The 15,464-nt window shown below is 39.5% G+C and overlaps 2 protein-coding genes across 5 annotated transcripts; one reads left to right on the top strand and one right to left on the bottom strand.

Moving 5' to 3' along the window:
• Window positions 1-144: 144 nt before the first annotated feature.
• Window positions 145-9,146, bottom strand: cts12 (cathepsin 12). 2 transcript variants are annotated; one of them, XM_084722733.1, is made up of 8 exons: window positions 8,942-9,146; window positions 4,336-4,481; window positions 4,114-4,233; window positions 2,813-2,977; window positions 2,498-2,719; window positions 2,224-2,392; window positions 1,114-1,219; window positions 145-1,004 (listed from the first exon to the last, which is right to left on the bottom strand). In XM_084722733.1, exons 1-8 carry the CDS (start codon window positions 9,144-9,146, stop codon window positions 905-907), a joined length of 1,233 nt encoding a protein of 410 aa, XP_084578859.1. In that variant the 3' UTR covers window positions 145-904. The 2 variants fall into 2 exon arrangements, with proteins under 2 accessions (XP_084578859.1, XP_084578860.1); XM_084722734.1 differs by lacking the exon at window positions 8,942-9,146 and adding an exon at window positions 5,787-5,817.
• ankrd29 (ankyrin repeat domain 29) lies at window positions 9,042-15,278 on the top strand. 3 transcript variants are annotated; one of them, XM_084722736.1, is made up of 10 exons: window positions 9,042-9,181; window positions 10,517-10,627; window positions 10,907-11,005; window positions 11,971-12,069; window positions 12,315-12,413; window positions 12,751-12,849; window positions 13,023-13,121; window positions 14,006-14,101; window positions 14,643-14,741; window positions 14,816-15,278. In XM_084722736.1, the coding sequence occupies exons 1-10, from the start codon at window positions 9,170-9,172 to the stop codon at window positions 14,897-14,899; spliced, it is 897 nt and encodes a 298-aa protein (XP_084578862.1). In that variant the 5' UTR covers window positions 9,042-9,169; the 3' UTR covers window positions 14,900-15,278. The 3 variants fall into 3 exon arrangements, with proteins under 3 accessions (XP_084578862.1, XP_084578861.1, XP_084578863.1); XM_084722735.1 differs by having other exon boundaries at window positions 12,315-12,527; XM_084722737.1 differs by having other exon boundaries at window positions 9,145-9,181; window positions 10,517-10,686; window positions 12,315-12,527.
• Window positions 15,279-15,464: the final 186 nt, after the last annotated feature.

Here is a 15,464-nt window from a genome sequence, read left to right as displayed (position 1 = left end):
CCCACTGGCATTTTGTTCCCAAGTTTTATTGGAGGAGAACAAATGTTAAACACACTGTGATGTATTAGTATAGTTTATAATGGATGGTGTAATAAGGCCAATGAGCTAATGAGCAGCATATTCCTCTGTTTTTGACTTCTGGTTCTCCATTCCCACAAAGGTAAGCACTATCAAGACAGCTAGCTATTGGTTAACTGCACAAACTCACAGATCAGTGTTTACTCAATTTGCGCTGATTTACTATGTCCCCACTAGTAATTGGAATAATTGACTTCACAGTGTGGTTCCTGTGTTTTTAATGCTTGTGTGACAAGGCGTTTTAGGGGGCAATATTTCATGCTAAACTAAGCCATAATACTAAGCTACTGTAACAGTATCAGAAGTAGAGAAGAGTCAGAAAATTAGCAGACTCACTGAGTAATGTCCATTATACATTGCTGTAGGTTTGCTAAAAGTGCCAAAATTTAGCTATGAGAAGCTAACAGTCGTGCGAGAATTACATACAAATTCAGCTCTGCATTTGTAAGTGAAGGAATGCATTATTACTTATGTCCAAAAGTTAAATAGTCTCACTTAAATGACTAAAAATACACTTTTTCTTATTTTGTGAGGTTGCCAATCAATAAAACAGCCAATTTAATCCCTGGCCAGATAGACTGGTGTGTGTGCTGCATCCCTGAGAGAAGTAATGTGTTCGATGTAAAAGGCTTTTGTGAGTCTTTGCACAAAACATTATCTACAGTGTCAGAAAGTTTCAGCAGAAGGTTCAGAAAATATTGATGAGAGTAGTGCTTTAGAGAAGACGTGGCCTAGATCAGCAATGACTGATGCTGTTTTTTGAGACCCACTCACAGTCTTGTGAAAGAGTTTAGCATTATAACTCATTCTGAACAGCTTATTAGAGTCAGAGAATAGGGTACAAGGCATAGGTTGCGATGCCGCAAGCATTCCTGCCATCTCGGACGATTCGCATGTAGCCACCTTCACCCCAACTGGTGCCCCAACTAAAAAGAAAACAAAATACAAGGATCACTTGTACAGGTGATACAGTAACAGTAAAAAGTATGTTGCACAAACAGACCTCTGCTATTTTATATGTAGTGTTTTTCTGACCTGTTTTTGATGATCCAGTAGTCTTGGCCTCCTTCAGAGCCGTAGCCAACCAGCAGCACCGCATGACTCAGATTGTTGGGGTTACAGTTGGGCTCATCGTATATTCCTGCAAAAGAAATTTCAACATGCATTAATTCATCGTTTAGCCACTTGGAGCAACATTACAGTTCATTTGGGGTTGTGTTTGTGTCCAACTGGTAAATGTAAATCCAACATCAATGCTTTTTTTTATCCTCTGTTTTTGTCTCTACCAAGTCCTAGGGAAAATATCTGACTCTTTAGCCTGTTAGTGTAAATAGTTGCCTGCTGCAGCTGGAGACAGTTGGTGAGACTGAACCTAAAACTGTAAAGTTTCAGACCAGAACAATTAGTTGAAAGGTGTTGCAAAACTGTGTGGAGTTGAGGGACATCGAAGGGTCAGCTGATAATTATCTCTGGATTTGCACTATGAGCAACATCATTCACATAAACATAGTAATTCAATTCCATTTTTAGGACCAAAGTTCTGATGGCAGTAAGCCTGGGAACCAGATGAATCTATGAGCTCATGTGTCCTGTCTGACAGATGTTTGTGCAGAGAGATTTCCATTTGTCCTAGATCTCTTTGAGCCAGTCACAACTGTTTATTTAATATGGGGCAGGTTTGATGCAATGACTGACAAAGGAGCCTCACTGGTCCAGATTTAAAAGTCACATATTGAGGACTGAAAATGTTTTGAGCACAACTTACCAGGCTCACAAAACTGTCTATAACTAGGCATTACTGAATCAAGATTCTGTTACAGCATTATATTTTCTTACCACAGATGTATTCAGAAGCACATTTTAGTATATTGTTTAGCTGTAAGTTGAGAAAGTTTGCAGCCAGGCTGCCATTTTTCCCTGCTTGAAACCAGATTAAGTGCCACCCAGACATGCATGTGTTGCTCAACGTTAGCTCACATTTTTCATTGCTCCGATTGGTTGTAGTCTAATCCAGATTAATTTTGGCCTGCACCCCTTGGAAATCAAAAATGAACTGAGAGATCCCCAACGCCAGGCTAGATTATAGTGTCTTTGAAAAATCTGACAAAACAATTGTTTTTGGGGGAGTATTTTGAGATGATTAACCTGAGCTGTAGAACAGGAAGCTTGAATGATCTGCATCAATGGCTACTGTGATCGGACCGATGGTTGCCACGGCATCAGCCAGAGCCTGCTCGTCTCCTTTGGGAATGAACCTGTAGTCTTTAATATGGGCAACTGCAAGTCTGCTGTCGTAGTAACAGGGCTGGGTATCCTGTTGAGAGAAATGCAGAGCTTTAAGTTAATGGCAGGCTGGACACAGAGTAATGAACTGTTATAACTGTTCCGATGGAGGCAGAGCCAACAGGTGGAGCCTCACCACTGAGGTATAGGGGTAGGTTTTTGACGACTGCAGTCCATTGCTGACCACATAGTCATAGGCGTTGGCCATCCAGGCACCACTGCAGCCATAGGTACCGTAAGATTTGGAGCAGTCCACTAGGTTCTGTTCACTCAAAGATACAAGCTGACCTGTCTTCTTATACAGTTGTCCCTCGATAGCTCCTGTAGTGCTGAAGGCCCAGCATGAGCCACAGTAACCCTGTGACAAATTTTTAAAGAGTAGAGTTGGTTGAAGGTGGTCATAACTCAGTCTGGATAGAATCCAGCCAAAATAAATTTAAAAATGTCTTACCTGGTCTTTCACCTCAGTGACATAACCCATGTTCCTGTAGTCGACAAACCAACCATCTAACTTCTTAGCATTGTTACGCAACTTTCGGGATGAGATGGTCTTCCCTCTCTTCACAAAGTGGGCGTCTATCCTGGCACCTTGCAAAACCTGGTACTCTTGTCTTGTCTACATATGGAGAAAACAAATAAGATAAATTTTTTTTCAAGAGTTCATGTTATTTATATCTACAATTTGGCAAATCAGTCAATCAAAACAGCATACCTTATTTATTAAAAGCCACAATATGAACAACAAACATGATTTCTGCCTGAATCATGACAGATGGATTTTCTTCAGCTGTGGTGGTTGTTTAAAGTGAAGGTAACAACTCCTATGATCCCACGTCGGTCCAAGACTTTATCAAACTACGTCTTTTGTTGGTGTTTTAATGGGAGACAGAGCCTTAGTGGCAGAATTTACATATTGTGCCTTTAAGCCATCAATAATTCAGCCATGATGGGACTTTCAAATTTAGTCAATAATTGATTTTCTCTCTAAACTTAGGATCTTTGTATTTCTTTAAAATACAATCAAAACACAGCATTGTGTGTTATGGTTTTGTGTTTCTGTTCACTTATATCCTGTTTTATTTTGGTAAAGCATTCCCTTATATATGTCATTCTTCGTTCTACTTCCTGCCTTTTTAACCACCTTTTCACATTACAGATTAGTCTCACCTGTCCTTGATAAACTTTCCTGTGTATTTAGTCTGTGTGTTTCCCTCCTTAAGCCGTCAGTTAGTCATTGTCTGTGGTCAGGCATTCCCACCCTTATCCCAGTGTTTTCTGGACTCCATCTCTTTTATGGCCTTTGGATCTGGCCCTGTCTGCCCAAAGCTTAAGCTTTTGTTCACTGACTCTTTTGCTACTACATCTTTTTGAACTGCACCAGGTCAGCTTTCTTCGTCCGCCTTTTGGGTCAGGGTATCAAAAAACCAAGATGACAGGTCCAAGCAAGAAAATAGTCCAAAAGGCAAACAAAATTCATACTGGCATGGAGGAAATCCAAAGCTCAAAAACAAAGTTCAAAATACACAGAGAAAGGCTGGAACACTTGACTAGACACAAAGATGAACTGGCAATTAAAGGAGGGAAACACAGAGACTTAATACACATGGAGGATAATCAGGAACTGGTGAAACTAATCAGTGATCAAACCGGCGGGAAAAACAACAAAGACAAGTGGTAACGTAAAAAAAAATCCATAACCATGTGACTGTGAGTTGAGATCGAAGGCAAACTAGCAGACAGGAAAATACTTACCAGGTCTCCATATCTATTCATGCTCATAGTGAACGGCCTAATTCCCATGAAATATCCATCATTATTGTCTTCAATCATTCGCTTGTTTTCCTCCCAGATGACCCTCCTTTGCATGTCGTCCTGCATGATAACACAAATCACATCACATCAGACTCAAATTAATCAGAGCATCTATGCACCCAATGATAGAGCTTGTATTTCAAATGTGAGGATGCGTCTCACCATTTCATCGTAGGATATACCATGGCTGTTTTTCCAGATCTCCCAGTCAGTCAGGACGGCCTCATCTGAGTCTGGCGCTACGTACGGTGGGCCGCACAGCAGGACAAAGAGCAGAGCTGCTCTCAGCAGGAAGCTGGCCTGCTGCACTACAGGGACAAGAGCATCACAGTGGAGTCACACCTTTGTATTAGACACTTTTATAGAATTAATGTCTGTGCTGTACACTAACATTTGAGTTTTCTAGTAAGTATATGAATTGGTAACTGCAGTGTGAAATCTTTGTTGTTGACACTAAAAAGCCTCTTTAAGTTTACTCAATGTTAGGTCTGACAAACCTCTGTTAATACTTTGAGTGAACTTAAGTACAAGAGTAGATCTGAATAGTAATGTTATGTTTGACAGACCTTTGTTAAGATATCACTTTGAGTGAACTTAACTTAAATTGGCGCTACACATCCTTCATTATCTGAGTAAACTTAAAATACTTTTTTAGTGTGACTAATATAGATTTCATACTGCAGGTACTCATTTATATACTGACCAGAAAATCCAGATTTTACTGCACAATACAAACATTGATTCCACAAATGTGCCTAATACTTATTCTATTATAAATAACAGAATAATTCCAAACTGTAATGATGCATTACATATAAGAGGTCATAACAAATTAGCCCTGATTTGTGAAAACTCAAAAATGCTTTCAACTTTTGTATGTACATTTTTTATGCCACACTTTTAGAACAAATATCGTGGATTTTTTTTACTCTAGACAGTTTCTGTCTCATTACCATAAAAAGCACAGAGCACTAGAAGTTCTGAAAGTTTCAGGCTTTGCTGTTGATTAGCTACAATGCTATATTTTGGACTTAGCAGAGGTTTTCAAAGGAAGATTAAAATGTAGCAGTGATGTAGAAAAAATGCAGCCACCCTGTATAAAATGACTTCACAAATCACTACACAACCATTAGGATTACACAGCTTGAAATTAGTTTGTCCTCTGATATACTCAGCACAGACAGGATAAATACAATAATAGCATCTCCCAGATGTTTTAACTTGTTTGCAACTATGGTCAGAATCCTATATTCATTTCTAACATGGGGTTGGTACTTAATTGTTCTCTTGTGGCCCTTTGTGGAAAATCTCATTTGTAAAAAACTCATTAAAATGTAATTTCTCATAAAAAGATACAATATGTCTGATATCTAATATCTCATAAATGAGGACTATATGTTGTTGATGGATCATGATGCAAACTCTACAGTGTTGCTGTGTGTACAAAGTCCACTGCAAGCTGAAATACTTTGATTTAATTTAGCATTTCTCCCTTAAAGCTTCTTGCCAGAACAAAGGTTTTGACTGAACAAACTTAAAAGCCTTTCAGATTTCAGTTGGTTTTTTTTCTGAGACTGTTCTCCATGTGAAATAAAAAGCTCTGTCCAGCTTACCTGCATGGATGTGAGTCTGTTTTGTTCCCATGTTCTGAGAGCGACTCTGGACAGCCACACAGCAACAGAATCACTGTCAACCCTCCTTATATAGCCTTGCAACACGTACATGTTTCCACTGCACTTTACTGAATCCCTAAATCAACACTTATGCCAGCACTTGAGAGGGACATTAGTCAACAAAAATAAGATGCTTTCCCTGCTCCTCCTCGGGTTAATACCTCTATTATCATTCAGAGAGAGCTAAAGCTGCAATATTGTAAATCCTTCAAATACCGGTTTATAATTGACCATAACACCTGACATCAAACTTTCCAAACCCAGTAGTAGAAGAAGTACACAGATCACTTACTTAAGCTAAGTAAAAGGGCACAGTATAAACGTACTACACACATTCAAATTCCTACTTAAGTAAAAGTACATAAGTATTATTTTAAAGCATCCAAAGTAAAAATTATACTATAGAAGTGGTCCCTGAGTGGTATATTCGTGTATGTGACATTATAAAATTATTAATACTGATGCATCAATGTCTACACAGCATTTTAAGGTTGTAGCTGATTGAGGTGGAGATCAGGTTTTTTGTTCAGTGGCTCCCAACATGAGGGTCAGACCCCCACCTGAGGGTCACAAAATAAACCTGATGGGTCATGATACAAATTTGTATTAATTTTGTGTGGACTTCTCTCTAATATTTTTTGGGAGGACTTTGAAAATGGGTGAAATGGATTAATAATGAATAACAGAACTTGAAGAAATGTGGAACAACTTAAGAATGCATTGTATTTTATGAGCTGCTTGTACATTTATTTTTATGTATTTTTCTTTTATCTAAAATACTTAGAAAATGTTTGAGGTGGAGTAAAAAAGCACAATATTTCCAGCTGACATGTTGTGGAGTAGGAATCTTAAGTACAAAATGGAAGAATAAGTATCACTTGAGTAAATGTATGTAGTTACTTAATTGTTAATAATGATGCATCAATGCAGATGCAACATTTTCTTGTTATAGCCATTCAAAGTAGAGCTAGTTTCAACTATGATAGATAGTTTAGTTCAGTAGTTCTTAATCAAGGAGTCACACCCTGAAAAATTTCAAAATATATCTGTGGGATCATGAGATGATGTACAGGAGAGGTAAGAAGAAAAACACAATTCTGCTAAACAATTTTGTCATTAATTTATTTCATACTTTCCTCTAATCTTTTTGTGAAATAATTGATGATATCTTTGGGCCTGAAACAGTTAAGTAATTGAAAGCAGCTGAGTTTCAGAGAGGTAAATCACTCTAAAGGGGAATAGCTAATAACTCAGAACGTTAAAGGTTTAAAGGACCGTAGATTTAAAGGATTTAGAGGCATCCATTGGTGAGCTTGCAGATCGCGAACATCCATCTCTCCCTTCCCTTCCAAGCAAGCAAGAGAACCGATAGTGGCTGTGGAACTCACAAAAAGAGTGGTAGGTTGTATTTCGAGCCAGTGTTTGGTTTGTCCATTTTGGGCTACTGGTGGAGCAACATGCCTCCATGGAAGAGGACCCATGCCCTCTGTAGAGCTAAACATCTCATTCTAGGGTAATAAAAACACAACCGTTCTTATTCTCAGGTGATTATACACTAATGAAAACATGCTTGTGAATATTATATTCAATGTCTACCACATTCTGCCAGTAAATCCATGTAAATCTTCCACACTGGACCTTTAATATGATACATGACAAAGGGCTGCAAAAAGACGCTGTGAGGAAACACAAACTGATAAAGTTGAGAACCACTGGTTTAATCTGTGTGTGTGTTTGCTATATCTTTATGAGATTATCATAAATGTATTTAATGTGAAATCCACATCTGTAAGTATTTGCTTTTTAAATGTAGAGGAGTAGTGGCAGAAAGTTGACCAAAATAGATATGAAATAGTGGATAAGATAAGAACAAGATGTAATAAAGAAGTACACAAGTAAGATATACATAAGAGAAAATTAAACACTACTAACAAGACACAGACTCAGCACTTGAGTTCACACTATTGCACACACTTTTGAAATGTAGATATTGCATAGTTTTGAATTAATATTGCACCTGAATGAAATAGGGGCAGGATTTTAATTGGTATGATTGGTAACACCTGTGTTTATCCAACTATTACATATCAGTGTGATTGTCATGAAAAATAGATATTAGATATATAGATAGAGTCCAGTCAGTCTCGCAGGAGTCACAGCAGTAGCATCAAAAAGGTATACTGAAATAGTCAAGTAAAGTGCACATACATCAAAACTGTACTTAGCAACTTATTGAATCCATCCATGTGTCTTTACCCTCGCAGATGTTGCCAGCCCTCCATATTTTCTCAGGAGACTCCCATTTTTTATCGCCTTCTCCCCATTTCCTCCCAGGAATCACAATTCTCTGGTATTTCTTCTTATTTTGGACAAATTTTCACACCTCTTTTGTTTTCATTATCACAACCTGTTTATGACACTGTATGTACTGTATGTGAGCCCTATATGACTCTTAAAAAGTCTGCTGTTTCCACCAAGACAACAACAGACACCAAACCAGACTTCCTAAGAAGAATTCCTGTTTTTCAAGGACCATTAACGGAAAAGGGCAGTCATTTTATAAAATCTGATGCTTCAATTATCTTTTAGGGGCAAGGGCAAAAAAATGAATGAATAACAGAAAACTAATGAATGTTTATGCCAGAGAATTATGCAAGTTCACGCTAAAGGGATGGATTATTCTGTATTCTAAAATTTAAAAGTATTCAACATAAAAATGCTGTTGCAGTGTAGAGATGCAATGATTATGATTATGACTTGATTATCAAATCCCCAACTATTTTGATGATCAATTAATTGGTTTGAGTAATTTCAAGAAAATTTCAGCATTGCAAACAAAACATTTTAGGACGTCATCTTGGACACTGATTAACATTTTCACCATTTTCAGATATTTTATGGACCAAACAACTAATAGATTCATCAAGGAAATGACTGACAATCAAATAATAATAATGGTTAGCTGCAGCCCCAGTGCAGTGTGCTTATTGTTTTGTTATTTCTTTTTCTCTAAAAGTCACCAGAAAGCAGCAAATAAAGTCTCTGAAACTCACATTTCTCCGTGTCTGACGTCTCCAGGTTGTGTATGACGGTGCTGAGCAGCGCCCTCCAGCGGCCTGCAGCGTGCACTGCCTCCGTGCTGCTGTGACTGCAGAGGATGAGCTCAGCTGACTCTCCTCTCTGGCTGTTATTATGTCGGCAAACGGGCGCCGCCAACACCCAAACACAGTGCGGCAAAACAGGCGAGAGGCGCTCGGCAGCATCGTCTCTAATGAATGAGTGCGCAGGAAGAAGAAACATGAGTCACGCATGAGGTCTGCAGGATGTCGTTCAAGGTAAACCATCCTCTTCATCCATCAGCCCACAGGGCCTCAATGAGAAAACAGATTACACTGCTTCCTGCTGATGATGTGTTCACTTGTTCATTTTTAGGGGTTGTTTTACGGCGTGCTGTGTTTATTTGTAAAGTGAGCTGGCTGTTTAGGACTTAAAGGCAATTATACAGTCTGTGTGAGTGTACGTGTGTGTATGTGCGTCTATAATAGGTCATAGGGCCTGTGGTCCCTCCAATGACTGTAAGCTATATAAATATACAGTGAAAGGGTTGTGCTTCAGTATCACACCTGGCTGTGCAGTGTGAAAGTATCTGTGCATATAAAAAAAACTCTTCATTCAATGCCTTTTCTGAGAGAGAGGGAAAAATGTGATTGATTATTGATCAATTCAAGCACTGGATTGATGTCATTCATGCCTAAGCACTTTAAACCAGGGGTGTCAAACATGCAACCCATGGGCCAGAATCAGTCCACCACAGGGTCCAATCAGGTCCTCTGGATGACTTTGCAAAGTGTAAAAAATTGCACAGCAGTCATTAATTCCAGACCATTATGTCGAACATTGTGCAAAATATTGTCTACCAGCAGCTTCAGTACAAAATAATCTGTCAGACTTGTATATTAAAACAACATTGGTGGAACGTTAGTGCTTTATTGCTAAGTCATATGAGGACAGCATGATTAATCATAAAAAAAATTGTGATCTCAATTCATAAATCTATGCGATCTCATGTCTAAATGTTGATGATTCACTCACTCCTGTAGGACAAACAAACACATCACAAAATGTCAGACACCAGACCCCACAAACCTCAGTAATGTTATACTGTGCGTCATCCTTCTATTTTTTTATGTTCAGCAGCATTTAAGTTAATCACTTTTATGTTTGAAAGTAAGAAAGGAAAAAAGACTCAAGGTATTTTTTGTTACAAGGGACTATTACGTTTAAGTCCAGCACTCTGATCTATATTTATGTCATCTATTTAAAGGCCTGTCTAGACAGCAAGTGTCTCAGGCGCATTTTTGAAGGCTGAGAATAGACTGAACGAATGTGAAAAAAACTTTAAATTGCACTTATTTTTCTCAGAATAGCTCAGTCTGTTTGGTGGTTCATTACTTCTGAATTTTCTTAAGCAGGGTTACTTATTTTCAGGTTAATATGCACTGATTTTACTGGTCCGGCCCAGATGAGGTCAAACAAAAATGATTTTGACAGTCCTGCTTTTAACCTATAAACCTCTGCACTGTTTCTATTGGCCGTGCTCTGCTGTCAGTGTGTATAATACTATAATGGTGGTTTAAGGTCAGTGGTTGTTGTGTGTATTTACCCTCCAGAAGGAAACACCCCTGGCTAATGCTGTGTTTTGGGCAGCGAGGAAGGGGAACTTGGCTCTACTTCAGCTGCTGCTCAACAGCGGACGTGTGGACGCAGACTGCAGAGACAGTGTACGGACGCTGCATGTCCCTGCTGCTCAGCTGCACGCTTTAACCATAACCCACCTGTGGTAGGGAGACAGAGAGCTTCATAATAAGCCTCACCTCTGTGGAGCATGTGTACCATCAAAAATTCACAACCGTTTCAAGTTTTCTTTTCTATCGTGATAATGGCTGAGGGTTTCATGTGTTTGCAGAATTTTTACCAGGTCCATCACCTCCTGTAAAGTATTTTATTTAAAAAAAAAAAAAAAAAAGACGCTAATTTATTGTTGTCATGTATCTTTCCAGTATGGAACGACAGCGCTGATGGTGGCGTCATACAGCGGCCATTATGAGTGTGTCAAAGAACTTATCATGCAAGGAGCTGACATCAACTACCAGAGAGAGGTATGATGGGAAAATATCTGTATAGACCACAGAAATAATTTACCTTTTTGGAGACTCCAGGAAGTCACTGCTCCCAGCCAAGAAATAGTCACACACATAAGCCCCTGTAAAACCACAAATTGCCGCTTTTACACTTTGGTTTCAGGCTGGATTAAACAAATGACATAGAACATGTTAATTAGTGAGCTTTAGAGTTGCTGGCAGGCAGATTTTTTAGCTACAAACAGAGCCAGCCTAGCTGTTTCCCTTGTTTCCAGTTTGTTTGTGCTTAGCCAAGCTAACCAGCTGCTGGCTGCCAGAGGAGACTCCAGGAAGTTGCTGCTACAGGCCAAGAAATAGTCCCGCATGTAAACCCTCCTTAAAACTACAAATTGCCACTATTACACTTATAACATGTAAATTAATGAGCTTTAGAGATGCTGGTATGGACAAAAACATCCTAGCTGTTCAACATTTCCAGTCTTTGTTCTAGGCTAAGCTAACCAGCTCCTGGATGTCAGAGAAGACTCTGGGAATTGTCATCACCCGGCCAAATGGGAGTTATGGGATCGGAGTTTTCACTGTTCGTCACGGGACTGGGATGGGGTTGAGGTCAATGGGAGCGGGCGGGATTGGAAATCATAGTAATAGTAGATCAGTTTCTTATAGGTTATATACTAAAAGGTGTGTAAGTACGTGTGGACTGTGGATTGATGGAAACAGGATGGGATGGGAATTATTCTTCCTGGCATTGGGATGGGACAGGAGTGAAAATCTACTCCTGTGTCATCTTCTAGTTTTCATCCACTATTATGCCATTCTTGCTCCACGCAAATCTAATGTTTTCACCTGCCAACACTTGGCAAGATGTACACCTTTAATTTAGTACTTTTGTCTTTTACTCTACATTTCAAGTAGATAGAAATGCGGAAACTCTTTGTTTTCAAAATAAAAGCTGCAGTATCTTTTTTCATCTTCCTCTCCAGACAGGTTCCACCGCTCTGTTCTTCGCCTCCCAGCAGGGTCACAATGACATCGTGAAGTTCCTCTTTGAATTCGGAGCCTCCACTGAATTCCAGACAAAGGTATGTAGCAGGGCGCAATGACGTGAGCCTTTATAATACTGGGTGGTGGCGACTGAGACTGCTGTGATGCTATCATCTCAGACTGTGATTCAGAGTGCTTCGTGCAGAGATAAAGAGACAAAAATGATGAACAGAGCGTGCTGTCCAGACTGCTCGAAGCTTTAGAATTACTCTCTCCTCACAGTTATGGCTATCAACTATTTTTCTCACTGCTGGCTTGGTTCTCTCGTGTGTTTTTGTGGCAGGATGGGGGCACAGCTGTCACTGTCGCCTCTCAATACGGACACTCAAAGGTGGTGGAAACTCTGCTGAAGAATGGAGCCAATGTTCATGACCAGCTGAATGTGAGCCCCCTTTGGCCTCTGTGTGTCCTCTTCCCACTGTCAGTACCTCTGTCTGTCAGGAACATGACGGTCGGTTGCACACAATGTCCCAGCAGCTGGAATCCAGCCTCTCAGGTTTCTGCAGACTGCTGAGTCAGTCACAACTGACATTTGGCAGGATTAGTGTCTGTCCTGAGGCAGGGGAAAACAACCTGGCTCGACAAACATACATTTCTAAAATAGTAGTAATACAGTAATTTGCTATTAATACACATTTTGCTCATTTGGAAGGTTTTATTTGGACAGTTTTTATAGCAATCCAAGTAAAAAAGTGTATGAGATGATTCTTTTGTTTCAGGACGGTGCCACCTCTCTGTTTCTCGCCGCCCAGGAGGGTCATGTGACTGTGATTCGTCAGCTGCTTTCATATGGTGCCAAGGTTAACCAAGCGAGGGAGGTAATGTCCTCGCCTCTTTAGCATATTAAGATGTTTAAAAGACGCAGTCACATAGTTTATCCCTCTTCAGCTCACACCTCTTTTTCATCCCCCCCAGGTTATCTCATCCCTGCAGCGATTCTAATGCTTGTCTTTCTTTTCACCTCCTCCCTCTTCATCCTTGTGTCCTCCAGGACGGCACTGCCCCCCTGTGGATGGCAGCTCAGATGGGTCACAGTGAGGTGGTGAAGGTGCTTCTCTTGCGTGGTGCAGATCGGGATGCTGACAGACAAGTACATAGTTATTTCAGATTTACTGCATAGCAGGATTATTGATTGGCGTCATTTAGTTCTCTTGTCCAAAACAAGACTAGTAGGTAGTCCTCATATCCAATGTGTCAAAAGTTTTGACTGCGACTGGATTTGTGGCAAGTGGAATCACACACTGTACAGACCCTCTCGTACTTACAGTATCTCAGACTGGGTTGCACCAACTAACCCTAAATTAAATTTAATTCTGTTGAGCCAAAACAATTTAAAATGTGATCTGAGGAGGTTAAACTTTTAAAATGACTGCCATTTTGAGATGGATTAAGCAAATCAATCAAGGTCCTCATAGAAAGTGAAGGGACAGACTCAGTCCAACTGAGTTTTATTAGGTGTCTCTTTTTTTTCCCACTACAGTTGATCCATTAAAACAATCTGCCAGTTGCTGTCAGGCAGTCTCTTTTATCCTTCCTGTGCTGTTTTAAATCTTTTATTATTCAGCCATATTTCTCCATTCATTCAGTCAAAGGAGGAGAAACAATGGCTCTGCCAAGCCATCATGAGTAGGGTTAACTAGGCTAAATAACTTTTAAGCTAGTTAACATTTTGTTCAGGAATAGAAAGCAGCTGAAAGTTAACCCCTAACAGCTGAGATTATTTTTTAATCATGCAACAGAGCTGTGCTTGATTTTAAATACAGATTTACTCATTTTAAACATGGTCTTGCAAAACTCTTATTAGAGCTAGTCTTGGATTAAATTCGTCTTTGTTGGTGCGCTTGAGTCTCAAAGTTTTAACATATACTGAGCAAACTTACTCCGATGATAAGGACCATGTGATATAGTCGAAAGCCTCAGAGCAAGTGAGTAAGAGGACTTTGAGTGGAGATGCTGTCTCTGTTGTCTTTCAAGGATGGATCAACGGCGTTATTCAAAGCTGCCTTTAAGGGACACAACAGCGTTATTGAAGAACTTCTCAAGTTTTCTCCTTCACTCGGTCTTCTCAAGGTAAAGGATGCTGCCCTGGACTTAAACATTTTGGGTAATACGCTTTCTTTGCAAGGGTTAAATGAGAAGATCGATACTGTTCTCATGTCTGTAGGGTAAATGTGTTGTGACTTCCAGTGGACACTTAGCTTGGCATACAAGAAGGACCCCATGAAGGACATGGTTTGGTACATAACCTCCCATAAAACCTCAATGTGTCATTTTTACTCTTCAGTTTTTTTGTACAGATGGTAGGTGGATTTTTTTTCTTACCTCTGGACAGAGCAGGACTAGATGTTTCTCCCTGTTTCCAGTCTTAATGCTAAGCTAAGCTAACTGACTCCTGGCTTTAGCATCTTGTTTATTGTACAGACATGAAAGTGATATCAGTCCTCTCATCTAACTCTGAGCAAAAAAAGGAAATGGCCATATTTTCCAAAATGTCAAATTACTCTAACCCTGCAGCACTGAATAAAGAACAGATGTATATTTGTTAATAAGTGGAGAATATGACACCTCTCCATAAACATTATGAATACATATTTTGATTTGTTGTCTCCAGAATGGCTCCTCCGCCCTTCATGCTGCTGTTATGGGTGGAAATGTTCGGACTGTTCTGCTTCTACTTGAGGCCAACGCAGACCCCACACTACCCAACAAGGTGAGGCACTTAAATCTGAAAAATGAGGCGACAGACAGAACATAACTAAACTTTTTCTCATGTGTGCTTTACAGAATAATGAACTCCCTGCAGATCTTACAAAGAGCGATCGCATCTTAAAGATTTTACATCCAAAAATCTTAAATGGAGACAGTTGATGACCACCCGTCAGGCTCCTGCCTTCTTGCCTGCCTGTAGCACACTGATGACGAATACTGAGGGAAAAAGAAAACCACACAGTGTCAAATCTACAATACTACTACAATATGTACTGTACATGGTGCTTGCTTTTGATTGCGGCTGAAGTGAAGCTGTCCTATGTTGAATAAACCTGGACTAAATGTAGAGCAACACATAATGTGCAACCAAAATGCATTTGTCTGCCATGTGCATCGTCTCCTTTAAGCCGTTGTTCTACAGTATATGCATTTATTTTTGTTTACCCCAGGTGTTGTAAGACTTTTAGATATTTTGCACACTTTTTATTTGCCTTTTTAATAGATGTAATAAAGTGTAAATTTGTTATTCAATTCATAAGTGGCAGTGTTGCATGTTTATTTAATGTATAAGGATCAAATTGTTTTTATTTTGAAAAGTCACAGATGTCCTGATTTTTTCTTTTAACAAAAAAATATAAGAATATTATTTTGATAATAAAGTCCTAAGCAGATTAAACCGATGGCAGTTACAATATGTTTAGTCATGACAACTGCTTTTCACTAG

Source organism: Lutjanus erythropterus, chromosome 7, assembly GCF_056507025.1.
Source record: "Lutjanus erythropterus isolate fLutEry1 chromosome 7, fLutEry1.hap2, whole genome shotgun sequence".
In the NCBI taxonomy this organism is placed as follows: Eukaryota; Metazoa; Chordata; class Actinopteri; order Lutjaniformes; family Lutjanidae; genus Lutjanus; species Lutjanus erythropterus.
Note: the sequence above shows the minus strand (reverse complement) of the source record. Positions and strands in the feature narration are given on the sequence as shown.

What these genes read in the sequence shown, in the direction of transcription:
- cts12 (XM_084722733.1), bottom strand. Translation starts at nt 9,146, where the DNA reads ATGTTTCTTCTTCCTGCGCACTCATTCATTAGAGACGATGCTGCCGAG. An exon ending in CTTCCTGTTCTACAGCTCAG is followed by an intron (nt 1,220 to 2,223) that starts GTTAATCATCTC and finishes TTTCTTTTGCAG; the next exon opens with GAATATACGATGAGCCCAAC. An exon ending in TACTGGATCATCAAAAACAG is followed by an intron (nt 1,005 to 1,113) that starts GTCAGAAAAACA and finishes TTTTCTTTTTAG; the next exon opens with TTGGGGCACCAGTTGGGGTG.
- ankrd29 (XM_084722735.1), top strand. An exon ending in AGGTTAACCAAGCGAGGGAG is followed by an intron (nt 12,850 to 13,022) that starts GTAATGTCCTCG and finishes TGTGTCCTCCAG; the next exon opens with GACGGCACTGCCCCCCTGTG. An exon ending in CTTCACTCGGTCTTCTCAAG is followed by an intron (nt 14,102 to 14,642) that starts GTAAAGGATGCT and finishes TGTTGTCTCCAG; the next exon opens with AATGGCTCCTCCGCCCTTCA.